The sequence below is a fragment of the Geotrypetes seraphini genome, chromosome 9 (assembly GCF_902459505.1).
Source record: "Geotrypetes seraphini chromosome 9, aGeoSer1.1, whole genome shotgun sequence".
Lineage (NCBI taxonomy): Eukaryota > Metazoa > Chordata > Amphibia > Gymnophiona > Dermophiidae > Geotrypetes > Geotrypetes seraphini.
In genome coordinates, this window is record NC_047092.1 from 151,492,894 (window position 1) to 151,520,739 (window position 27,846).

The 27,846-nt window shown below is 42.5% G+C and overlaps 1 protein-coding gene across 2 annotated transcripts in view; it reads right to left on the reverse strand.

The window, feature by feature from the left end:
- The window catches only part of ATR (ATR serine/threonine kinase), a 152,935-nt gene that overhangs the window by 63,355 nt on the left and 61,734 nt on the right, over positions 1–27,846 (reverse strand). For both annotated transcript variants that reach the window (XM_033958442.1, XM_033958441.1), the window contains 7 exons: positions 24,109–24,252; positions 16,297–16,390; positions 14,971–15,096; positions 12,261–12,467; positions 9,917–10,030; positions 7,674–7,789; positions 1,304–1,424 (listed from right to left, as the gene is read on the reverse strand). In XM_033958442.1, coding sequence (XP_033814333.1) covers positions 1,304–1,424; positions 7,674–7,789; positions 9,917–10,030; positions 12,261–12,467; positions 14,971–15,096; positions 16,297–16,390; positions 24,109–24,252 — 922 coding nt within the window. The remainder of the gene's footprint in view (positions 1–1,303; positions 1,425–7,673; positions 7,790–9,916; positions 10,031–12,260; positions 12,468–14,970; positions 15,097–16,296; positions 16,391–24,108; positions 24,253–27,846) is intronic.

Genomic DNA, 27,846 nt, shown 5'->3' on the forward strand with positions numbered 1-27,846 from the left:
AAAAAAGCAGCCTTATACACATTCACATTACTTTGTGCATATATGTGTTGGAAAGAATTCACATTTAAGTGCCAATCCTGCCCCATCCTTCCCCTAGAAACACCTATGCTTATCATATAATAGGTGTTATGGTTCTGGGCACTACTATTCGTGTACAAAACATTCTGTTCTACATAACCAAGCTTTTTATTAAGTTACCCCAAAACAGGAGAAAAATTTTACTTACTATGCTCCCCAGTAAGAACTATATTCAGACAAGAATAGCTTTCACTCAACTTTGCCTCTGGTAGGTCAGAAGTGAATGAAGATCCCCTAGTTAGCTGTGTTTAGAATTATTACCGTCTTATCCTTCAAATATTATGTCAATGACAAATCACTCTTTACAGAATGATGAACATGGGGGATGTACTTTTCCTCCTTGTTTTATTTTTGTGATCTTATTTTACTTTTAAAGTTTTTTGTGGGGAAAGATGTCCTCAAGTGCTCGCGGCTGTTTGACTTTAGAACTCGTCTTATTGTAACAGCCTCCTGCGAGCTATCACTAGTCTCCTTTTTTCCCCCCACCTTAACAGTACCACCTTAACAAAACCAGCTGATAGATGAAGCAGGGAATTGAAAGTACTAACAGCACCTTTGGAATAAAGCTAAGTACAAGCAAAGCTACATGGTGATTGGAACGAATGGGTTTACTATCATTATGAGTATCAATATAAGTGAAACTTTAAGAAATCAAAAAAATTAAAAGTTTCAAAGAGTTAGAATTTTAAAATAAATAAAATACTGACAGAGTAGGGGGAAAAAGGAGACTAATGATAGCTCGCAGGAGCCTGTTATGACAAGTTGAGTTCTAAAGTCAAACAGCCGCGAGCACTTGAGGTCATCTTTCCCCACAAAAAAACTTTAAAAGTAAAATAAAATCACAAAAATAAAACAAGGAGGAGGAGTATATCCCACATGTTCATCATTCAGTTTAGAATTATTACAACAGCAAAGTTTCTCCTGAAAGGATTCTTTAAAGTCTAATTAGAATTGGAATAACCTAATCAATAAAGAATTGCAACTCTTAAGATTTTTTTTACCACTTAGACAAAGTAACAGAAATACTTTTGACCAGGTTAATGATATCACAGGATGAAAAACCACAGTAAATGCACATACTCTGCTTCTGTCAAATAAACTATTTTTCCATACATTTGCCACAGTTAATCCATTCTTTACAGGTGAATTCTGCAGAACTGAAGCTCTTACTAAGCAACTGCTTATTTGTCATTACAGAATGAACGTCTCTGCTCACGTCTCTTACCTTTGTTATAAGATAACCAGCCCATGTTGCTGACCACTCTGCAAAGTTACTACCTAATTTGCTTAGATAAATTGGTTTCTTCATTGCAGACCAGTTGATGGTTTTCTGTGAACTCTTGTATCTGGAATGTGAAATGTCAAGTTAATAGATTAACTGTGTTTTGAACTCTAAAAATAAGATAATATTTATTTTTAGACATTTTCACTAAAATATTTTTAGTAAACTTGTGAACACAGTGGATATATTTTGCATTTTCAATAGAATGGTCTTAATTTCCCCCCCCCCCCTTTTACTAAACAACAATAGTGGCTAGTAGCGCAGGGAGCCACGCTGAATGCTCTGCGCTGCTCCTGATGCTCATAGGAACACCAAGGAATCCACCTTAGGCGGAATAAATAGCTGATGAAAAATCAGCGTCCATCGCATAAAATTTCATCATAGCTTCAGCCACCTTAAGGGGCTCCTTCTGAACCTCCCAATGGTCAGTCAGCAGCACCTTTTTTTTTTTTTTAATTCTTTATTCATTTTTGCATATTACAACAAATTAAAACATATTAGATAAAATCATATGAACTTATAAATACACACTTGATTAACTCTCATATAACACATTAAATATAACATTTCATTACATATTTATATTCTATAATATCTTGAATATTATGTAATACACCTAATATCAAAACAATTATTATTAAATAAAAACCCTCCCATCCCCATCCCTTCCCGTAACAGAATTTCATACAAATATATTAAGACTATTGATATATTCATATGCATTATGAGATAAATAAAAATAATACCCACCCTTTTCCCTTCTATCAAATATCTTACTTTGGGAAAATGTTATCATTCATTACTGTTAATGGTCTCCAAATTTTCTGAAATTTACCAAAATATCCTTTTTGTGTTGCTATTGTACGTTCCATTTTATATATATGGCATACAGAATTCCACCAAAAGTTATAATCAGTCAGCAGCACCTTAATATTGTCCAGATGGGAGGGAAAGCATATGGTCTGAGCATTGGGCAGTAGAGCACTGGGCAGTAGAGGTCTGTGGAAGTTCTATCTTTAATTCTTGGAGAGACTCAGTAATAATCTTCAAAAGCATTATGAGCACAGCTTGCACGCAGTTGGGTCCTCTCAGAGATCCAGGATTGCCACCTGGTCGAGAGCTGGTCCTCCCAGATGCGATGCAGAATCTCCTGGTACTGAGGACCCAGACTGGGAATAAAGGCATAGCTACAGAATCCACTTCCTCCCAATCCTCTTCTGACAGTAACCCCATATCTTGTGCATGGCTCTGCTGTGGGGAAAGTGTGCTCTTAGAGGGGGGGGACCCCTGGCACTACCACTGCCATGACCCCTGAGGAGTCAATGCAGCCACTGTAATTTAAGTACTCTTTGTACATCAAACTTATAAATTCTGAAGCAAAAGTCAGACCAGGACACCCAGAGGGCCCTTGCAGGTGCTCTTGTGTTCCACTCTGGGTTTTAACAGCAGAAGCGCAGCTGCGCTTCACCGGGGACAACCTTTCACCATTTACCAGCTCCAGCCAAGATCTTTGACCTGGAACCCGAGTCATCTAGGCCAGTGGTTCCCACCCTCTTCATGTCCATGCAGCCATCCAGCACAAATCTAGCATGAATCCTGAGTATCCCAGCCTGAGGAGTTTATCTAAGGCAATTTTGAGCCAAATTAAGCTGTTTTGAGGCAGATAGAGGTTTTGACTTTAATACTTGGATATCCAAATGGCCGCTGTGATTTTAGCATCAAAAACGGATCATGAGAGCTAAATAAGGAGTCAAAAAAATTTGAGGAATAGGATTTTAGAGGTGGAAAACCCTGTACCTAGCCCCAGAAACCTTTAAAAACTACTTTTAGAGACACCCCCACCCCCAATTTCTCTCTTAGGCTGTCACAGCCGGTACACACTGTGCCATGGAGGTGATGGAAGCTGCTAAGGTTGAAACTGCAGCCACAGAAGTTCTACTTCAGAGACCTCAAACCCCACTGGAACCCATGTGTGAACTTGGGGGGAGGAATTGAAGTCAGCACCCGATTCTGGTGAAAAACTGCCTTGGGGCCACTCAGCCTGTCCTCAAGCTTTCTGTGGACAAAACCTGAAGCGAGCCTTGCTCCCAAGGGAATGATCCCTGAGCTCCCGAACTGGTAGTGCTGGCTTACCAAGCAGGTGCCCTGCATAACAGGCTGCCTCTTGGCTCCATACTACTGCCCTCAGAGTCTGTTTTCTCTCAGCCAGAGATGTCCTGGAACTGGGATCCTCTAAAGCACTGAAAAGCCTCACGAATGGATAAAAATCCAAATTTAAAGGAAAAATAAATACGAGCAGAACAGGCTCCTACCATCTCACATATAGAGAATAAAACTGAGGAATTACAGGACAGCCCAGAGTGAGGGGAGGCGGAGCAGAAAAATGTAAATGAAGTTTTCTACACCAGATCTTGTTATCAGAAATACACATACCACAGGTTCAAGAATGATGTGCCTACTGTACTATAAAACAAGTTTCAAGTTTCAAGTTTATTAAATGGCTTGATTAACCGCTTAAACCAAGTTTCTAAGCGGTGTACATTTAAAAAGTTACATGTGTTGGGTAACAAAACAGTCCATACAATTAATAAATAAACTTATTGTACTAAAAATTTACAATGTTAAACACAAGGTAAGGAGGGATGAAATACAATTTATAAAGAAAAGAGGAGACATCAAAGGAAAATACAAAAGGGTAATAAGACATTAAGAGGGAATAAAATAAGCGAAGCAATTAGTTAAAAAATTAATCTGCAAATGCATCTCTAAAAAGGAAAGTTTTTAACTCGTTTTTAAATTTTACAAACTCTTTCTCCTCCCGTAAAAACATAGGGAGGGCGTTCCATGTCTGCGGTGCTGTGCAGGAGAAGATAAATTGTCTCCTTGTATTAATGATTTTTAGGGAGGGAATAGATAAAAGATTTTGTTCGCTTGATCGTAAGGTTCTCTTTGCAGAATAAGGGATAAGTAATCTAAATAAAAATGCTGGGGTCTTATTATATAAGGTTTTAAAAATAACTGTACATAATTTATGAGTAATTCTATATATAACAGGAAGCCAATGAGCCTTTTTAAGGAGTGGTGTTACATGATCAAACTTTTTGGATTTTGTTATTAATTTAATTGATGCATTCTGAATAATTTGTAGTCGTTTTATTTCTTGTAAGGCAATTCCTTTAAATAGGGAATTACAATAATCGATTTTAGATATCACCAAAGAATGAATAAGTATATTAAGTGCTTTAGGACAGAGAAATTTAGAAATAGAACGAATTTTCCGCAATCTGTAAAAGGTAGTTTTCACAATACTACTGATATGGTCATGGTAGTTAAGTTTATTATCAAAGATTACTCCTAAAATTTTTATATTTTTAACTAATTGAAGGGGAACATTTAAAATTGAAATAGGAGTAATAAGAGAAAAACTATCTTTCCAGGGAAAAAGCATGACATTAGTTTTTTTAATATTAAGAGCTAGTCTGTTTTTGTCCAGCCAATGATGCACTTGATCTAGTTTCGCATTTATATCCAAAATTTCATTTATATTGTTATTAACTAATGGATGCAATAATTGTATATCATCGGCATAGGCAAAAACATGAAATCCAATAGATTGGCATAGTGTCAACAGTGGAGCCAAAAAAATATTAAAAAGCAAAGGTGAAAGAATAGATCCCTGTGGAACCCCATGTGTAATATGTGAGGGCAAGGATGAAGATTCGTTGAAAATAACTGTGGATGTGCGCTCCTTAAAGTAAGATGTAAACCAAGCAAGAACTTCATCTGTAATCCCTATAGAATGAAGTCTATTAAGGAGTAGTTGGTGATCAATCGTATCAAACGCTGCTGAAAGATCAAGCGAGGTTAACAGCACCGATTGATGATGATCTAAAAAGTATTGAATAGAAGTTGTCATACCGATAAGAGAGTGTTCAGTACTGTGGTGCTGTCTAAAACCTGTTTGATTTGGATGTAACACATTGGTTTGTTCTACAAACTCTGAAATTTGGTTGAAAACAATTTTTTCAGTTAACTTTGCCAGAAATGGAATATTTGAAATAGGTCTGAAATTAGTTAGATCAGTTTGACTAGTATTTTTAACTTTCATAATTGCTCGGATATATGATTTTTTTCCATTCTAATGGCACTGTGTGTTGGTTTAAACTTTCTGTAATTAATATGTGAATCTTAGGTCCAAAGATGTCAAAATATTGTTTAAGAATTAGTGGTGGTATTTGATCAGCTTTGGAACCCTTGATATTCAGAGTTTTTAGAACAAGTTCAATCTCCTTTAGGCTTGGTATTTTAAATTTTGAACATTTTGAGGATAATAAATCTTGATGAATTTGATCTAAATCAGTTGGAAGGAGTAATGTTTTAAATGATTTCTTAATGTTGTTAATTTTATCAATAAAATAATCAGCAATTTCTTGGGCTGAAGGAATTATAGTTTTTGAGTCAAGTTGTTTATTTTTGCCTGGAGTTATATTATTAAGGATGGTATAGAGAATAGAAGGGTTTTTAGCCTTAAATATTTTCTCTGAATAGTATTTCAGTTTAGCTTGATTTATTTTTTTTTTGTAAAGTTCCGAGTATTCCTTATATGTAACTAAATTTGTATGAGTTTTATCCTTCCTCCATCTACGTTCAAGAGATCTTAGTTGTTTTTTTAGAAGTAGAAGCTCTGTGGAAAACCATGAGTTATGAATTTTACGAGCAGAGATAGTTTTATATCTGAATATCCTAGCACTAGTCTGGGGAAGAGGATCTAAAGACAAATTGCTATGGGGCAGACTTTCTGGATACTGGGAGATAAATATTCTGCATGGCACTATCTGTGTAAAAATATATATATATATATAGGAGTTGTTATCCAGCATGGTTTAACTGAACTGGAGCGGCTGACCAGACTGGGAGTAGCACATTAGTTAGTATTGGGGTGGTCCAAGAGCAGTGTTGGACCAAAGCCAGGAGTTACCCATTGGTCACTGATATTCCTTAAATTAAGACAGCAAAAAGGCTGAATATTTGCAATGCTCAGACAACTCCTGGTGGTTGCCCCAGACACAGATATTCAGTACAAGTACCTAGACATGAGCCAGCATTGAATACTTGGGTGTTAAAAAAAATACTGACTGCCACCAACTGAATATTGCCCCATACATAACAGCACTTATATGAATACCACTGCTGAATATACAAGTAGAACTCTATATCTATTAGCTCAGTGGCATTTATAAAGATAAGTTACATGGATAGCAGCTGAATATAGCTACATATTATTTGTATATGTTTTTGCCCACCTCAAATTTAAAATGGGTAAGTTTGGCATACAACAATTTATACGAGCCAAATGCTAGCTATTCCTACAGAAGACGGGGCATTAAGAAAAGACCTATGCAATTTGCAGTCCCTGCCACATATGTCTTTTTTTAATATCAGGCCTTCCCTATTTGTCCAATGGCATCATGATATTCATCTTCTACTAAAGAATTACACAGACACTCTTGACACTCTGAGCAAGCAATGTAAAGTAATACAGTAGAATCTCAGTTATCCGGTACCCATGGGGATTGGTGGATGCCAGATAACTGTTTTTCTGGTTGCCTTAGAGTTACTGTATAATACAGTACTCTACAAGAAATGTCTGCCAGATTTCAATTTCCTCCCTCCCTCCTGCCCCGAAGTACCAAAGCAGCAGTGATCCTGAGCCGCAACCCCTCCCCCTCCCTCAAGCCCCAAAGTAGGCTGCGGTCCTGAGCCATGAACCCCCTCGCTCTCTTACCCAAAGTGTCAGCCAGTCAAGCAGGAAGCAGCACTCAAAAAAGGCTGTTTGCCCTGCCAGGGCTGGCTGCCAGCATCCTGTTTTGAGCACTGCCTCCTGAAGACCGACTGCTGCTTCAAGTAAGGAAGAGAGGGAGGGAGCAAGGGGGTTCATGGCTCAGGACTGTTGCCTGCTTCGGGGCTTAAGGGAGGGAGGAAGGGGACGCATGCAGTTCGGGACAGCTGCTGTACTGGTGCTTTGGGTCGAGAGAGAGATGGGGTTAGTGGCTTAGGACTGTCACCACTTTTACTGCTTTGGAGCTTGAGGGAGGGAGGGGGGTTCCGTTGCCACTGGTGCTTTCGGGGGACTTTTTTTCCCCACCAGTGATGTTTTTGCAGATTGGCTGAGAATGCCGGTTAATTGAGATTCTACTGTATTGGAAACACCTTCTCTCAACCTCTTTCCTCAGCATCACTAGCTAAAAATATACATTTTTAATCATATTTAATTTTTAATGCTAAGATAACTGTTCCAGGAGAAATACCTCACCTGGTATTTAAATGAGGTTCCAAAATTTCCTGCACGTGCTCAGGAAATCTGCGCCATAACCTGCGACCTGGACAGTCATTCTTACTCTCTCTGCACTCATAAATGGAAAGAAGCTCCTGCAAAAAAAAAGTTTACAACAGAAGGTTAAAGAATGTGAAGAGGAAAACATTAGAATGATACTTAACCAGACTTATTAACTGATAACACTAACTAGACTCACAAAATCTGGGGTAAAGCCCTGAGCAGGAAGCCCCAAGGACCCCTTAGACAAACACATCTGCATTTTGCCAATTCACCATCCAAGGGCTTCGGAAGGGATTTCTTCCCTGAAAATGAGCCATCTGCAATTCCCCAGCCAGAGGTAGCAGAAGAGGCCAAGCCCATGGCTCCTGGCCCACCCTCACGTGCTCCATGGCACGTGGTGCACGGATGCTCCTCAGTCAACCAACCAGTTCAATCCTGGCATGATACAGGGGTAGAGAGGTCTGAGAAGTGCATTACACTCTATTTTAACTAGATAGAGGCTTTTATTTTAAAATTGGGAAATTCAAGATGGCCGCAGTGCAGCATTTTGGCACCAAATAACAGCCTGGAGGAGCTTCATCTGAGTTCAAAAAGATTCTAAAAAGGGGTTTTGGGAAGTGGGGGACCCTATAGCTAGCCCCAGGAGCCACCAAAGCTTGAACCCCCCCACTTAATTTTCCTATAGACTATTATAGACGGTACTCACAGTGCTGCACTGTTGCTGTACTAGTGCTTTTGCAGCTGGAATCCGGAGAAGGCCACTGCCTCTAAAGTGTCCACAAAGCCGTGGATCTTCGGGCTGCCAGTCAGACTGAAGAATTCGGACTGAGACCACAGACTCCCAAGAATTCAAAAGGGGGAAGTGAAACACAGCTGGCATCCACTAAAGCCTATCCCGGACTGTCACAGGGCCAAACAGCCTGCCTTCAAGTGCCTGATAAATCAGGGATGTGCCTAGCTTCCAGGGGAACAGTCCACAAGCTCTAGAAATGAAAATACAGGCCAGATAAACAGGTTGCCCAAAAGGGTTGCCCTGTTAGATTCGCTGAGCAGAAGTCTGCAGCTGTGTCGTCTCCCAGGCAAAGCTGTCCCAGGGCTATTAGGGTCCTCTCGAGCACTGAAAGCCACATGATTTCGATAAAAACAGAAAAGTAATAAAATACATTCAGAGCAGATCAGAAAGACACCTTCTCAAATTGCTCGCAGAAGGAAAAACTGAAGGGCTGAGCACCGTCCAGTGACATAATGCAGATGATGCCTTCTGCAATACTTGCAGGTTTGGGGAAAGAACCCACTTTTGTCAAGACTCGCATCTCTTTGAACAGGAAAAAGGCCCATCCATATCATCCATTATCTCTTCCTTCTCCTAAGAGATCTTATATGCTTGTCCAATGCTTTCTTGAATTCAGATACCGAGGATCCACTGTAGATCTGGTTGGTTTTATTTTCCTTCAGCAAATGCATGTCGTTACAAAAAGTTCTTGGCTAGGACCTTAGCATTCCAAGCAGGATTAATGAATTCATGTTTGAATCTTCTCGTTTTTCCATTTCTTACTTACTATCAGTTTCGAAGAGATCTCAAAAACCCACTTATTTAAACAATATAGTATACATTGCTAATTTTTATATTATCATGTAGTTATAATGTATTTTTAGGGGTCCTTTTATCAAGGCGCGTTAAACTGCCTGCCATGCTAGTCGCTAATGCCTCCATTGATGAGGCGTTAGTATTTTGGCTTGCCGCAGGGGTTAGTGCGTGATGAAATGTCCGACGCGAACCACCATATCGCACCTTGATAAAAGGAGCCCTTAATCTTTTTATCTATACTTATTTTAATTTATATTGTGTTTTTTATTCATTAGTTTTAATGCTTGTATTAGGTTACTTAGAATTTTATTATGTATGACGTTATAATTATATTGTATGCTGAGTACCTATTGTGTAAACCACTATGAACTGCTGGTTAGGTGGTATATAAAAATAAATTATTAATTATTATTAATAACGACTCATACCTAAGTCAACAGTAACATCACTACTAACAGGAAAGTGCATCTGAATCCAGGTGAAATAAATGTTGTACTTTAAGAACTAATAGCAGTGCCAGGATTAATAAAATAGATCCTGGTTTAAAACAAGTAGATCTAGCTACCCATTAATTTTATTGGAGGGCGATATTTTGCTATGGAGACAAATTAGGCATGTGATGCTCTCTTACCTGCACAGCGTAGGATGCAGAATCTTGAGCTCGGACATTATCAGCATAAGCAAGGAATGCTCTTGTTAATTCCATTAATAACTCGTGTGCAAAATTTGGATCCTCCACTCCACTCTAGAGAAAATAAATTCTCATTATGGTATGAAAAAAGCAATATGCTCATATCTATACTGTACTATACTATACAGTAACTTCTATTCCACATTATTCCAGTTAGAGTCAATGTGGATTACAACATAAGAGGTTCTTCAATTAGAGGAGAACTACAGTCCATAACAAATTTCTACAGAAGAATAGAAATAAAAAGAATCAAAAGTATATCAAATTTTCTTTGAAACTTCCAAAGGTTATGGCACTATTTTATGTCAAACAATAAATATGTTTTTAAAACTTTCCTGAAAGAGAAATACGAACTGATTTGCCTTATCTGGAGAGGAAACCGGTTCCACATTTTCACTTCCTGATATGCAATAGAAAATTCTAAAATATGTTTTCAAAGAATATTTCGTTTCACAGGTGGATAACCTAGTTTCAGTTGCTGTGTACATGATTTCACAAAAGAGAGCTGTGCAAGGAAACTTGAACAGCAAGCAGTTGTAACTGCAGTCTTGAGATAGTGTGACATATCTGTCAGCTGTCATGAACATAAAGGATTAATACTAGGGCTAAAGAATTTTTATTTTTTTTTAAATTCTTTATTCCTTTTTAATCATTCAACAAGTGTACAATAAAAAGTAATACATAGGCTCAAAAACAACACTTGATAAATCCATCAAGATAATAACAATTGTATATATATAAACCCCTCACCCACCTTCCCTAAAGAATTAAGAATTACACCATCCTTCCTACAACCCAAGTTAACATTGCTCCAAAAATTTCAGCCTTATGCTCAAGAACTATGGAGCAAGTGAATAAGACACAACCAAATTACTTATTCCTAAGCACATGACCAGGACTTCAGCCCATGCAATATATTTTAAATAATTTTTTATTGCTCTTCATAATCACAGAAATAAAAATACAGAAGAAAACTCAAAGGCAGCAGTGTGTAAATTCATAGGGCAATCTTCAAGGTCGTTTACATGGGCAAAGAGCATATACAGTATGGGGCTCATAACCAAAAGTTTAAAACGTCCAAACACCAGCCTAAGTCGGTGCTTGGACGGTCCAAACCAACTTTCTGGACATGCAGCAGCTCTTCTAAGCAGGTGCCTAACTTGAAAAACATGATCCATGATCCACCCCTAAACATGCCCACTTTTAACTATGCAGTTTGGACTAAGCGCCTACTTTTTATAGAATCACACTTTGTAGAATAAAAAGTCAAATTTCATCAGATAATAACAAACTTTTATTAATAATGACAGGAGTTGCCATTCAACATATCACCAGCAATTGGAAAGATTACACCAAACAATTATACCTTTTGGTGGAACTCACTGTGCCATATATATATAAAATGGAAAGAATAACTGCCATACAAAAAGGGAACTATAATAATTTTAAAAAGATTTGGGGGCCATTGACAACATTTTGTAATGATTAGACACCGTTTTTGCACAAAAAGTATGTTATAAGAATGGAAAAGGGGGGGATGTATAGTTATATTATTGGTTTTTCAGTATCTTTGAATATAATATATGTATAACATACTTGAATTATATTATTGGTGGAAGGGTAGGGTGGGGGAGGGACTTAAATCTATGTATTTATGATGATAATAGAAAAGATTTTCAAGTGATCTATATGAATCAATTGTTATATTATTGTACACTTGTTGTGAGATGTAAAAATGAATAAAGATTTGGAAAAAAAGAATCACACTTTGCGAGTTGTGCACCTTTCAATTAAGTCCAACTAACACCAATTATCAGCACACTTCAATTAAGTGCCAATTATCAGCGCCAATTAAGCCTTTTTTTTTTAAGTTCTTTATTCAATTATAATTTACAAGTGTACAATAAATAACAAACATGTAAGATACAGCATCACTTAAAAACCAGCAATCTTTCAACAAGAAAATTTAACCCTCCCCCCTCCCATATCAATTAAGCCTTTTTTTATACCACCACATTAAAATCTGTATGCCTGTTAATTCCTTAACTGTTCTTATCCAAGCTACAGAGCATAGCCGGCAGCAAATGGAAGGATTTTCACAAAATCTGCAGGACTGATTTAAACCTATTTCATACACAGTCTTTGGAATATTTTTTATTTTAAATAACTTTTTTTCTCTTTAGGAAAGTATGGGACTATTCTGCCTTCTCTGCATATAATTGGATTGTTAGTTTTGATCAAGACATGAAATTGTTAAGCAAACTTCCACTTAAAAATTACTTACCACAAAAGTAGATCCTTTTCCTTGGGTATCACTTGTTGAGAAATCAAGTCTCCCTGGATCGATGGCACCAAGTTCCCCTAAACATTCCCCACAGAGGAGGCGAGCACGAGAATTAGCATCCTGACAACCTATTAAAAGCACCGTTACCAGCTGTGAGATAACAGGTTCCACAGTCTCACTGTCTGTAGCATATTTCACCAGTTCTGCCTAAAATTAAAGGAAAAAAATAGCATAAACTAGTCTCAACAGCTTCTATTAACAGGGTCAAAGAAATCTCATCACTAATATCCACAGAACCCCATTTACAGCATGATTTGTGCAGGAACAAGATCTACTGAACATAAACTAGTATAAAGATTGTGTTTGTGCTGAAAGAAATCATATCTGCATATTATCCAGATCAGATTTTGCTGTTCTCACTGGTTGCCTTTACTGCCTTTCCAAACGCAACACTCTGATCCATGCAATGCAGCTGTGCTTAACATTAATCAAAGGACAGTACTAGCACCCTGCCACCAAATTATTTCACAAGTGTTACAGCTAGAGATGTACCAAATATAATATTTTAATATTCAGCAAAATGACTAATATGAATACTGGGCATTTTGGAAAAACAGGTAAATGCTGTAGCTCGTCTTTTTTCAAACTGAGACAATTGTATCAAATTTGCTCTTATTTTTCTCAACATCATTTCAATGGTCAGAGAATGGTCAAGTTTTCAACATCATTTCAGAGAATGGTCAAGTTTCTGGAATCCTGTGGATCACAGGACCAGAGACAACATGGATTCACTAGAGGTAGGTCTTGTCAGACAAATCTGATCAATTTCTCCGACTGGGTGAACAGAGAATTGGATAGAGGATGTGTGCTAGATGTGGTGCATTTAGATTTTAGCAAAGCTTTTGACAGTGTTCCACATAGACGTCTAATAAATAAACTGAGTACCCTCGGGATGGGTCCCAAAGTGACAGGCTGGGTCAAGAACCGGTTGAATGGAAGGCGATAGAGGGTAGTGATCAATGGAGATCTCTCTGAGGAAAGGTATGTTAACAGTGATGTGCCTCAAGGTTCTGTTCTTGGGCCTGTTCTTTTTAACATTTTTGTAAACAATATTGCTGAAGGGTTGTCGGGTAAGATTTGCCTCTTTGTGGATGATACCAAAATCTGCAATAGAGTAGACACCCAGGATGGTGTGAATACCATGAAGAAAGACATGGTGAAGCTTGAAGAATGGTCTGAAATTTGGAAGCTAAAATTTAATGCTAAGAAATGCAAGGTCATGCATCTGGAATGCAAAAAATCGAGGGAGCGGTACAGTTTAGGGGGTGAAGAACTTATGTGCAGGACAGAAGAGTGGGACTTGGATGTGATGATCTTAAGGAGGCCAAATGGGTTGAAAAGGTGACGGCGAAAGCTAGAAGGATGCTAGGGAGAGGTATGGCTAGTAGGAAAAAGGAGGTATTGATGCCCCTGTATAAAACTGGTAAGACCTCATTTAGAATATTGTGTACAATTCTGGAGGCCACACCTTCAAAAAGATATAAAAAGGATGGAGTCGGTCCAGAGGAAGGTTACTAAAAAGGTGTGTGGTCTTCATGATAATTTAATTTAATTTAGTTCTTATATACCGCTAATAACCGTGAGGTTTCTAAGCGGTTTACAAAAATGATGCATTAAAAGATACAATAAATAAAAATAAATAAGATAGGTACTTGGAAATTCCCTAACTGTCCCAAAGGCTCACAATCTAACTAAAGTACCTGAAGAAACAATTTAAGAAAAGTAAAGATAAAAATATAAAGACAGAGGTAGAGATAGAGATAGAAATGAATATTCCAACAAGTAATGAATAAGTTAAAGATAGAATTAAAATAATAATTAAAGTAAATAAAAATAGAGATAAAAATAAGTAAGGCGTATGGGGACAGACTTAAAAGATTGCAATCTGTATACTTTGGTGGAAAGATGGGAGAGGGGAGATATGATAGAGACGTTTAAATACCTACATAATATAAATGTGCATGAGTCGAGTCTTTCATTTGAAAGAAAACTCTGCAATGAGAGGGCATAGGATGAAGTTAAGAAGTGATAGGCTCCGGAGTAATCTAAGGAAATACTTTTTTACAGAAAGGGTGGTAGATTCATGGAACAGTCTCCCAGAAGAGGTGGTGGAGACAGAGACTGTGTCTGAATTCAAAAGGGCATGGGATAGGCACATGGGATCTCTCGGACAGAGAAAGAGATAATGCGGATGGGCAGACTAGATGGGCCATTTGGCCTTTATCTGCCATCATGTTTCTATGTTCAGACAATTGTCCTCACTTTATTAAGACTACTGTATTGTAATTTTCTCTACTCTGGAATTTCTACTAAATTGATGAGAAGGCTTCGGCTGATACAGAAAACAGCAGCGAGACTGATATTATAAATCTAGAGCTAATCATGTTACGCCATTATTTGTGGACTTATATTGGCTCCCAATGGAAATGTGGATGAATTTTAAATTGTGTTGTATAGCTTTTCCACCTTCGAATGGTGTAAAGAATAAACATAAATATCTTACTATTTTGAATAGTGGAAGCATGGAATTCAAGACCCTTACATATCTGTGTAACCACATCTTATACAGTATGATCTTTCGCAAAAAATTGAAAACTTGTTTTTTTCATGATTTTTTTAACTAGTTCACATGGCTACTAAAGGACAATACCTGATCTTTGTATAAAGTTTCCTTCAAGCTAGTAAGAGCATGAATACGAACATCGACATTCTCATGTTGAATGGCTTTCATGGAGAGCTGCAGTGCTGTCTGCAGGTCAGTGCTTTTTGAGGTCTCCTGTACAACACAAATCGAACTTCTGAAAATTTGCACCCAGAACAGTTTTTATTGACACAAAAATGTTCCATCTACACATAAGAGCATAAGCAGTACCAACCTAGCTCAGACCAATGGTCCGTTAAGCTCAATATTCTGTCTCCAACAGTGGCCAATCTGAGTTACTCAGAAGTACCTGTTAGATTGCAAAAAGGCTCAATTCATGTAGCAAGAGGTAGAGACACCTAAAGCTAACCAGTTAAATAATCAATGGATCTGGCCCCTAGAACAGGGGCTCCGAAACCTGTCCTAGGAACCTTCACAGCCAGTTATGTTTTCAGAATAAATCCATATGCACAATACATTTCTTCATACAATGAAGGCAATGCATTAGATCTATTTCAATCATATTCATTGTGGATAAGCTGAAAACCTGAGTCTGAACATAGAATCCTCAGGATAGGTTTGAGAATTCCTGCTCTAGAACTTATCCAAACCTTTCATAATCTCAGCACTGATCACATTCTCTGGAAGCAGATTTCATAGTTTAATTAGGTATTAACAGAAAAAGTAATTTCTAAATTTGTTTTCAATCACTACTAGTTAATTTCATATACCCCCTCAGTCTCCATGCTGAAAAGCCTGCCCCACAAATTGTCAAGAAGATCCCTTCTGAAAACACACCCACCCACTATCCACCACAACTAAAAAAAAAAAAAAAAAAAACCCTTTACATAAGTTCATAGTAATTCAAGTATTATAGAAATGAATTCTGCAGCAACATGATCTTGAAAAATTAAGGGGCCCTTTTACTAAAGTGCCACATGCACTAAATGCTAAGAAGCCCACAGGTATAAAATGGGCTTCTTAGCATTTATCACACACTAACCTTTAATAAAAGGGCCCCTAAGAAAATAAAATGTTGAATTTAAAGAAAAAAATGTCCTAATTATATCAAAACACTTTCGTATTGTGTTTATAGGAGTAATGATCACTAGCAATAGATGTTAACAGCTGAGAATTCATAGTGTGAAAAAAGTGCTTGATTTCTCCAGTACATTAAATTTTGCTGAAGATACTTGCTTGCTCTGAGCACCCTGGAATAAGATTGATTTTAGAAGATCAATGTCTATTCTTGGCACTAAATTAACATGTCCTCCATTATGAAGCCTATTAAATACTATTGCATATTACATTCTTATTGTGCTCCAAAATACAGACCTTCCGATATTCCTGGAGGACTATTTGAATATTTTTCAGTTCAGGATGGTCAGGCAAGAAATAAATTTCATGAAGAAAGTCTTGCACAACATCCCTAAATGAGTTACATCAAAAGAATTTTTGTTAAATGGCATGCATTTAACAGGAAAAAAGCATAAAAAGTAAATAAAACAACCAATTTTATTTCCTTTTGCTACACTTTAACAAGACAGAATCACATTGCTCTCTTTTTCAACCACCAGTATGGCCAGTAGGAAAAAGGAGGTATTGATGCCCCTGTATAAGACTTTGGTGAGACTTCATTTAGAATACTGTACACCTTCAAAAAGATATAAACAAGATGGAGTCGGTCCAGAGGAAAGCTACTAAAATGGGCGGAGGTCTACATCACAAGGCATATGGGGACAGATTTAAAGATCTCAATATGTATATTTTACAAAAAAGGCAAGAGAGGGGAGATATGATACAGATGTTTAAATCAAAAATTTCAAAAAATGTCACTCACAGATGATTAAATACCTATGTGGCATAAATGTGCATGAAGTGAATCTCTTTCATTTGAAAGGATATAACATAATATAACTTTATTTTTCTATACTGCCTTAATCAAAAGAATTCTAGGCGGTTTCCACAAAAAGAGAAAAACTGGACAATCAGTGAAATACAAAATAATAAGAAAAGGAATACAGCCTGTTATATTAAAAAGACATTAAAAATGTAAAATTAATGGAGTAAAATTAATGCTGTTAAGATAAAAGCACAGATTAAGAGATAAATTTGTCAAATAATACTGTCTTAATTTCTTTTCTAAAAGCGCCATAGGACAGCATGGCTCTGCTGATATAATTACCCAACTAGGACTGTTGTTTGCTTGTTTGAAAAGCAAGCATCCTATCTAAATAAGACCTAAGTTTGCAGCCTAAAATCTTCGGGTAAGCAAATAGGTTACAATTCCTGGTTATCCTCATAGGGTTATATAGCACAAAATGAGATAGCAGGTATGTAGGTGCCAATCCCCAAACTAACTTAAAACAGAGGCATGAAAATTTAAACATTACTCATGCCTCCACTGGTAGTAAGGACTGATATGATCGCTTTTCTTCAGTCCAAATATCAGGCGAACAGCCATATTCTGCACTATTCTTAGTTTTCTCACAACTTTCTTTGGTGCGCCCAAGTAGACAATATTACAATAGTCCAAATGGATAATACAAATGCCTGCACCAACAGTCTAAAGGATAAAAAATTAAAATAATTTTTGATGGTCTTTAATTTCCATAATGTAAAAAAGCACTTTTTCACCACCAAATTTGTGTATTCTACCAAAGTTAAATGGGAGTCCAAAGTGACTCCCAGTATTTTTATAGATTTTAAAATTGGGTAGTCATGACCATTCAGGTGAAGCGATGTTTTAGTTATTTTGTCATTTGGACTTGCAGAATGAGAGGGCCTAGGATGAAGTTAAGTGGCGATAGGCTCAGGAGTAATCTAAAGAAATACTTTTTTAAAGAAAGGGTGGTAGATACATGGAATAGTCTCCCAGTAGAGGTGGTGGAAACAAAGACTGTGTCTGAATTTAAGAAAGCATGGGATAGGTACGTCGGATCTCTTAGAGAGAGTATGAGATAGTGGATGCTGTGGATGGGCAGACTGGATGGTCTATTTGGCCTTTATCCCAGGACAAGCAGGCATGATATTCTCACACATGGGTGACATCATCTATGGAGCCCCAGCGCGGACAGCTTTTCAAGCAAACTTGCTAGAAGTTTCAAGTTTGCACACTGCACCACGCATGTGCTAGCCTTCTCGCCACTAGAGGGCGCATCCCCACCTCGTGGTCCTCAGTTCATTTTCATCCGCGGAGCCAGAAGCCCTGTGGATAAATTTGTGCTACTATTGCCTTCTGTCGCCGCGGCTGTGTTCGGATTTTCGACGCAGTCGCTGCGCTACGTTTATCTTCTTTCTTTGTTTTCTTTATTTCTCAAAAAAAAAAAATTTTTGTTTTTCCTTTTCGCTCCGGGGGCTCCCGGTAGCCGTGGCCGAGGAACCTCGCTTGTTCCCGGCCTTGTTTTGGGCCCATGTCCCGGCCCGTAACGGGTTTTAAGAAGTGTGGTAGGTGTGATAGGCTTTTGTCCATCACTGACCCTCACAGGTGCTGTATACGGTGTTTGGGGCCCCATCACCCGACAGCATCGTGCCCTAAGTGTGCCACCTTCCAGAAACGGGCCCTTACTCGTCGCAAGGCCCGCATGGCTGATCTCTTTGCCGTCGATACCCCGACGGGGAAGGCCTCGAGCTCGGCCTCGGCTTCGGCCCCGGCCTCGACCTCGGCCTCGACATCGGACCCCTCGGCTCCCGCGAAGCCGGTTGCCTCGCAGAAGCAAGCCCCAGGTAAGTCTCCACTTCCTTCCTCAGTTTCATCTAACAGGAAGCCATCCTCGGGCTCTTCGTAGGCGGGACCGTCGACCTCGACCCAGCCCAAGGTGTCGAAGGGGTTAGCCCCGAGGGAATACTCGAAACCGAGGTCGCCCTCTGCGGAGCGCCCCCAGGTGTTGCCTCCGGGTCTCACTATCCCGGCGTTCCAGGAGTTGCTTCGCGCTTTAATCTCCTCGGAGCTTTCCGGGGCCATTGAGACCTTGCAGCAGGCTTCGGCCTCGCCTTCGGTCTCGGGGGCCCCGCAGTTGGCGACCTCGGCCTCGGGCACCGGCCTTTCAGCGGCCGAAGCCCCCTCGGCCTCGACCTCGACGCTTCCCTCGGATCCGACCCCGGTGAGACAGCCCGAGGTCAGTGTGCGGTCCCGAGACAAGCAGCGCCGGGTACGCCGGATCTCCTCGTCCTCGAGGTCTTCGCGGGGTTCCTCGCCCTCGAGCAAGCCTCGGGCGAAGCACCGCCTTAAAAAGGCTAAGCGGGCTCGAGCCTCGCCTCTGAGGAGTCGTCGCTCGACCCCGCCCGAGACCGGAGCTTTGAGTGTCGAGGAACTCCGCCTCGACAACCCAGATCTTTTACGGTCCCCGATCCGGGAGAGTTCCCGTGCCTCCTCACCGAGGCGGAAGGGACGGGCCTCCATTCCCCGTACCCCGGGGGGTTCCCCACGGGGGTCTCTTCGGCGGACTGTGTCCCCGACTCCTTCGAGGTCACGGGATCGTGCCTCTTGGGGTTCGGGGTCCGGGGGACAGTTCGGGTATTCTCGCCAGGCCTCTCCCTTCGGCTCCGTTGAGAAGTCTCGGTCACCCTCCCCGCCTGCACGGACATCTTCTTTTTCTAAGTTTGTCCATGACATGGCGAAGGCTTTGGGGGTGGACCTGTCGGCAGGGTCACACTATACCAAAGAATTTTTGGAGGAACAGGATTCGCCTGCCCCGCAGCGGGAATCCCCCCGCCTCCCGCTTAACAAGGTCCTCCTTCAAACCTTGCTGCGGAACCTTGAGACCCCTCTTACAGTGGCGGTAGTGCCCACCAAGATGGAATCCAAATACCGGACTCTTCCCCCTAAGGGGTTTGACAAGGGGCAACTCTCCCATCAGTCGCTCTTGGTGGAGTCGGCTCTTAAGCGCTCGCAGCCTTCTAGAGTCTCGGCTGCTGTCCCCCCGGGGAGAGAGGGTCGGACCCTAGATAAATTCGGCCGCCGTCTGTACGCGAATTCCCAGATGGCCACAAGGGTCCTCAACTATGCTTTCGCCTACTCTTCCTACCTCAGGTCCATGGTCAAGGATCTGCCGGATTTTCAGGGGGTGATCCCGGAGTCACACAGGGATAAATTTGCCACTTTTGCGTCGAACCTGTCCCAGCTCAGATTCTATCTGTTTCATGCGGTATATGACGCCTTTGAGCTTGCCTCGAGGGTCTCGGCTTGTGCGGTAGCCATGCGCCGGCTGGCGTGGCTACGGACCCTCGAGATGGACCCCAACCTGCAGGAGCGATTGGCCAATCTACCCTGCGTCGGGTCGGAGTTATTCGATGACTCCCTGGATGCGGCTACCAAGAGGCTTTCTGAGCAAGAGCGCTCTCTGGCGTCTCTGGTTCGTCCAAAGCCTAAGCCGCCGGCTCAGAGGCCTTTTAAACAGCCGCCTAGGCGGTATCCTCAAAAATCAACACCGGCCTTTTCGAGGCCTCCACCCCGTCGCCCTAACCAACAGGGTAGAGGGGGGCCCGCCAAGCCCGCTACGCAGGGGGCGTCCAAGCCGGCGCCGTCTTTTTGACGGGATGAGCGGCCGGGGGCTGGCCCCCGCCGCGAGGTCGCCCAACCCCCTCCCCATCGGGGGTCGGCTCACGGCTTTTGCCAGGGCTTGGTCTGGGATTACGTCAGACGCATGGGTGCTCCAGACCGTCTCAGAGGGCTATTCGTTAAACTTCTCCAGGCAGCCTACAGACATGCCCCCCGGGGCGTGCCCGTCCAATCGAAGCCAGTTGACCCTTCTCCGAGAGGAAGCCAGGGCCTTGTTGAGCCTTCGGGCGGTCGAAAGGGTGCCTCTCGATCAGCGAGGCCGGGGATTTTATTCCCGTTACTTTTTGGTCCCGAAGAAGACCGGGGACTTGTGCCCCATTTTGGACCTCCGGAAGCTCAACAAGTTCCTGGTCAGGGAGAAGTTCCGTATGTTATCGCTTCCGATTCTATATCCTCTGTTGGACGAGGGGGACTGGATGTGCTCCCTCGATTTGAAGGAAGCGTACACCCATGTTCCGGTGCATCCCGACTTTCGGAAGTTTTTAAGATTTCAGGTCGGGGACTTGCACCTACAATACCGTGTACTACCCTTCGGTCTGGCTTCGTCCCCTCGGGTATTCACGAAATGCATGGTGGTGGTCGCGGCTGCTCTGCGTTCCCGGGGGTTGCAGGTCTTTCCCTATCTGGACGATTGGCTGATCAAGGCCCCGACAAGGGAAGGAGTTATTTCAGCGACCCAACAGACTATCACGTTTCTTCAGGGTCTCGGGTTCGAGGTGAACTTTCCCAAGTCTCACTTGCAGCCGACTCAATCCCTCCAGTTTATAGGGGCCGTGCTGGACACGGTTCTCCTCCGTGCCTTCCTTCCTTCTCCGCGACTGGAGGCCCTGCTTCGCCTGGGCCGGCAGGTTTCGCAACTGCAGGTAGTGTCGGCTCAACGCATGATGGTGCTTTTGGGGCACATGGCGTCGACGGTCCAAGTGACCCCATTTGCTCGGTTGCACCTGAGGATTCCTCAGTGGACCTTGACCTCGCAATGGCGTCAGGACCGCGACCCGCTATCTCGACGTTTGACTGTGACTCCGTCTTTCAGACGCTCGCTCCGTTGGTGGACCAACTCTACCAATCTGTCCGGAGGTTTGCTCTTTCGCGTCCCTCCGCATTGCAAGGTCCTGACCACGGACTCTTCGGAGTATGCGTGGGGAGCTCATCTAGACGGTTTACGAACGCAAGGCCTATGGTCGGCCGCGGATCGTCGGTGTCACATCAACGTGTTGGAGCTTCGTGCCATTTATCTGGCCGCTCGGGCCTTCGGTCACCTCCTGCACGATCGAGTGGTTCTCGTTCGGACAGACAACCAGGTGGCAATGTATTACGTCAACAAGCAAGGGGGGACGGGCTCTTGGCCTCTGTGCCAGGAAGCCCTGCGGCTTTGGACATGGGCCGTCTCTCAGAACGTTTTCTTGCGGGCGGTTTACATTCAGGGGGAGCTGAATTGTCTAGCAGACAAACTCAGTCATCTCCTCCAGCCGTACGAGTGGTCGCTGAACTCCCGAGTCCTACGCGAAGTCTTCGACCGCTGGGGGACTCCTCAGGTGGATCTGTTTGCTTCGCCCGAGACTTGCAAACTACCCCTCTACTGTTCTCGGATGTACTCCCGGGACCGTCTCGAGGCCGATGCTTTTCTTCTCGACTGGGAGGGGAGGTTCCTTTATGCGTTCCCTCCTTTTCCGCTGATTTTGAGAACGTTGGTTCATCTAAAATCGACCAAAGCCACTATGATTCTCATTGCGCCTCGTTGGCCAAGACAACACTGGTTCTCCCTGCTTCTTCAACTCAGTGTCAGGGAGCCTCTGCTTCTGCCTGTCTTTCCCTCTCTGCTGTCTCAGAGTCGGGGTTCGCTGTTACATCCCAATCTTCAGTCGTTACATCTGACCGCTTGGTTCCTTTCCCCTTGACTTCGATTCCAGTTTCTCACTCAGTGCGGGAAATCTTAGAGGCCTCTCGCAAAGTCTCGACTAGACTTTGCTATTCCCAGAAGTGGACCAGATTTTCTTCCTGGTGCTCCACCAACCACCTTGACCCGGGTTCTGTTCCAGTGTCTTCGGTGCTGGAATATCTGTTGCATCTGTCGAATTCTGGTCTGAAGACGACTTCCATTCGAGTGCATCTTAGTGCCATTGCTGCATTCCATCAACATCTCGAGGGTCGTTCCCTCTCTCTGCATCCTCTGGTTTCTCGTTTCATGAGGGGTCTTGTGAATGTTCATCCTCCTCTCAAGCCTCCTCCTGTAGTATGGGATCTTAATGTGGTCTTGGCTCAACTGATGAAACCACCTTTTGAGCCGATCGATAAAGCTCTCCTTAAGTTTCTTACTTGGAAAGTAGTCTTTTTGATTGCGCTCACGTCCGCTCGTCGGATTAGCGAGCTACAGGCTTTGGTTGCGGATCCTCCTTTCACTGTGTTTCATCATGACAAGGTGGTTCTTCGCACCCATCCCAAATTTTTGCCTAAGGTTGTGTCTGATTTCCACCTCAATCAGTCCATTGTTCTTCCGGTATTTTTTCCGAAGCCCCATTCTCATCCTGGTGAAACGGCGCTTCACACGCTTGACTGTAAGAGGGCGTTGGCTTTTTATCTCCAACGTACTAAGTCTCATCGGAAGGTTCCTCAATTGTTTTTGTCCTTTGATCCTAATCGGGTAGGACATCCGGTTTCCAAGCGTACCTTATCCAACTGGTTAGCTGCTTGTATCTCTTTTTGCTACGCTCAGGCTGGTCTCCCGCTCTCGGGTCGAGTTACGGGGCACAAGGTCCGGGCGATGGCAGCTTCGGTTGCTTTCCTCCGTTCTACTCCTATGGAGGACATATGTAAAGCTGCCACCTGGTCTTCGGTTCATACGTTCACCTCCCATTACTGTCTGGACTCCTTGTCCAGGAGTGACGGTCGATTTGGCCAGTCGGTGTTACGTAACCTGTTTTCCTAAATTGCCATCCTCCCACCTACCCTCTTTCTGGTTGGCTTGGAGGTCACCCATGTGTGAGAATATCATGCCTGCTTGTCCTGGGATAAAGCACAGTTACTTACCGTAACAGGTGTTATCCAGGGACAGCAGGCATATATTCTCACAACCCGCCCACCTCCCCGGGGATGGCTTTTTCTTTGCTGGATATGGAACTGAGGACCACGAGGTGGGGATGCGCCCTCTAGTGGCGAGAAGGCTAGCACATGCGTGGTGCAGTGTGCAAACTTGAAACTTCTAGCAAGTTTGCTTGAAAAGCTGTCCGCGCTGGGGCTCCGTAGATGACGTCACCCATGTGTGAGAATATATGCCTGCTGTCCCTGGATAACACCTGTTACGGTAAGTAACTGTGCTTTATCTGCTGTCACATTTTTATCTGTTTAGCTGGGCAAATATATCAGTGTAGCTATTGACTGGTCTTGGTCAATTAAGCAGTACACAACCTTCAGCCTTACCAGGGTCTGAACACAACCATGCAATGTATATGGGCCCAGGTCGACTTGGTTCATTTGAAATTACATATTAGTGGTTTCATCTGCATCAAAAGACCTTCATGCCTACACAATGACAACAGTCTCCCAGATGTACCCATTGCTTCACCCATTTCTGATTATTTCCAAATTACCTGTTCTCTACTATGAGATAGTGAAATATTGCCACTGTTTCTTTTGGCTGAATGTGTAAAAGAGGTAGCAAAGCTACTATTATGTGACTGAGAAGAGATCCAAGATAAGCATGGTCCAGACATCGTACAAAACAGTTCCAAGCTCTAAACAAAACAAAAATAATTATTTAAGACAGAGATCTGTAAAAATGTGTTTCTGAAGCAAGATAGTAATAAATAAGTTAAACATGTAAGCTGAGTTAGACCAATGGGCCTATTGAGCTCAGCATATCATTTCAAATAGCAGCTACTTCAACTAAATTGGAAGTCCTGTCCGATCCCAAATAGGTAAGCCAATTTCATGCTTACTCCCAGCTGTAGGAGCTAGTGACACTGAAGGCTAATTGGCTAAATAATGAGCAATGAACCTATCCGTTAGAAAGGTATCCAAGCCTTTTCGTAAAATTATTGGCCTAGATCATATTGTTTGGTAGCAAATTCCATAGTTTAATTATATGTTGACCAAAAACTGCTTTCAGGAATTCATCTTCAACATGCTATTAGTTATAGTTAGTTGTGAGCAAATAAGCATTCCCTAACAAATTGTTCCACTCTGTGAAGCCCTTTTACTAAAGCTAAGTGGGTGCTAAATACTAAGAAACCAATTTTATTTCTACGGACTTATCAGCATTTAACGTGTACTAATTCTGTTCGTGCATGCTAAGGTGTAGTAAAAGTGTACACATAGGGGCTCTTTTGCACTTGATCACCACATTAAATTGCATTTCATCTGCCATTTAGATTCTTTGTCCTCCAGTCTCATAAAGGCCTCTGTAATTTCTCACAGTCTGCTGTGTTGCCTGCAAATTTGACTACACAGAAATGAGATAAATGGGTTACATTGTTCTATCAAATTAAATTGAAAATGAGGAGATTAAGACACTGGGAGAGAAAGTGGTCTAAGGGCTAGATTCACTAAGAACACCAATCGTGTCCCGACTAGTTAGCGACCACTTTGCAACCCAATTTTCCTCTGACCCAATTCACTAACCTCTGTGCCGATCATCCTCCGATCCGATCCGTGCATGCAAATGAGGAGAAACGGCATGTAAAGTAGGCAGGCAGCGATAACACCGACTGGGTTGGCCGATCAAGAAACAAGCGACTGCTGGTGACCAGTCGCTCACGTCCTTTCCGACTGCATCTCCTGCTCTCTGCCCCAACTGCCACCCTGCTTCTGCCCCGACTCTCCTGCTCCGACTTTCCTGCTCTCCTGCTCTCTGCTCCAATCGCTGTCCTAAGAACATAAGAATTGCCGCTGCTGGGTCAGACCAGTGGTCCATCGCGCCCAGCAGTCCGCTCACGCGGCGGCCCCCAGGTCGAAGACCGGTGCCCTAACCGAGACCAGTCCTACCTGCATTCGTTCCAGTTCAGCAGGAACTTGTCCAACCTTGTCTTGAATCCCTGGAGCGTGTTTTCCCTTACAATAGACTCCTGCTTCTGCCCTGACTCTCCTTGCCATCCCCACAGTGCAAGCCCGTGGTTTTAGCCCACGGGTTTAAAGCAGGTTAAAACCACGGGCTTTCGAAGTGAAGTTCTGCTCTGTAAGCATGCACAGACCATCTACAGATGGTCTGTTCATGCGTCAGGATCGCTATTCAGCGATCCGTGCAGTCAGTTGGGGGCATGATTCCGATCGTCTCCATTTGCATGAGAACACGTTGTGAATCGGCCCCCCGGCCATGGATCCGACCCGAATCAGATTGGTAGGGGAGTTTAGTGAATCTGCCCTAAGTGGTTAGAGCAATGGGATAAGAACAAAGGAAGCAAGGGTTCAATTCCTGCTTCTGCCATTAACCCTCTTTATGACCTTGGGCAAGTCATTTTATTTCCCACTGCCTTGGCAATATAGGGCAGGTACATAATTTACCTGGATATAGAAATACCCCATGTACCAGTTGAGCTTCTCTACACTGCTAGCACAGATGTTCACTCTCTCATAAAATGGAGTTAAGGACAACAACCACTGAATTAATATTATTTTTCAAATGCTAAATGGATCAAATGTTACATATATAACCCTTTTCTATAACACAGAAATCCAGTGAGATTTACTGTATATCACTGCATTTCAGAAACCACGTACAAGACCTACAATTCCATTACAAAATGTGGGTCTAAAATGAGCCCCAAATCTTTTACCTTAACAACCAGAACAGTCATCTGAACTCATCCTCAAAAAAGGCACCTTATTCCCGGAGTCCCCATTCCAAATCCACAATATCAATGTGTTACTAGAATTTAGGTACAAACTGTTGCATAACAACCAATCTGCAAGTTTCTGTTAACCCTAATCCAATTTCAGCTGCACTGTAGCCCGATCCCCTTTTAAAAGATATAACAGCTGTACAACATCAGCATAGATAAAATACTTAAACCCAGCCTGACAATGACAGCATAATTCTCCCAACAGATGTAAATACAAATGAAAAAGATGAAAGGCAAAACCCCTGAGTTATACCACAAGCCACCATGAATGGCTCTGAACTGTCTAATAACATCACACATTAGATCCAATTCCAAGAAGATAATAGCGTTTCATCAAAATTTCCCAGTCTACTAAATCACGCACAACAGACAGATTGCTTTTTTTGGATATTACAGCTTCTTTTAATTCAGTATCACTTGCTGTTTTATTGCCTAAATTACTTAAATCGGGCACTGATAGAATGGAAACCAGTTCCCAACTGTATAAACAATCAGTGTTCCCAAGTAACTTTTGATAAGGTCTGTAATTGGCATGCATTGAAGCAGGGTGACCTTCTTAAAGGGTATTATCCCATCAGTAGTTTAAGTGAGCTGTCGAAGGCCTCCTGAGACAAGGACCTCTCTCCAGGATGCAACGTCTGATGACTCAGAAAATCTGCTTGCACATTGTCCACACCTGTCACGTGAACTGCCAAGAGAGCCAATCAGTCTTCAGCCTCCTGCCCCTTCCCCCCCCCGAACAGGATATGAGCTTCTAATCTCCGCTGTGCACTCCTGATGCATCCCTGACAGACACAGACTACCTTGCCCACCAGGACTCTCCCCAGTGCTCGAACGGTCGACCATATTCTCAGCTCCAAGTGGTTGATGGTCTAACCTCTCCGTGAAGGCAACCACCGGCCCTTCAGTGGACGTCATTTGCAATAGACTCCCCAATTGAATAGGCTGGCTTCTGTGGTCAGAATCACCCACATGGAGATGTGAAATGAAACTCCACAGGATAGAGACTGAGGCTCCATCCACCTGTTTGAGCTGCACTCGTCCAAGGCAGAGGAATGTCTAGTGCAGGGGTGTCTAACCTGCGGCCCGAGGGCCACATGCGGCCCCGTGAAGTATTTTGTGTGGCCCCGGTTGAGGGCGATGCAGTGTTTTCTTCTGCTGCTCCCGGGTGTTTACCGTCTTGCCGGCTCCGTCCTCTATCTTGCTGCAGCGTTTGCGCATTTGTGCTGCCCCAGAAACATTTTTTTCGGCCAATGTGGCTCATGGAAGCCAAAAGGTTGGACACCCCTGGTCTAGTGCGTCCATCTGCGGTGCCCACCAGGAGACTAGTGCCTCTTGTAGGGGCCGTAAATGCGCTCTCGCCCAGGGCACAACTTTTACTGTTGCCACCATGGACCTGAATAACTGAAGGTAATGCCAAAACGTTGTCATGCCCTGTCCTGAATCTCCCAAATCTGGCTTCTGATTTTTGCCCTCCGTGCTTCCGGTAGA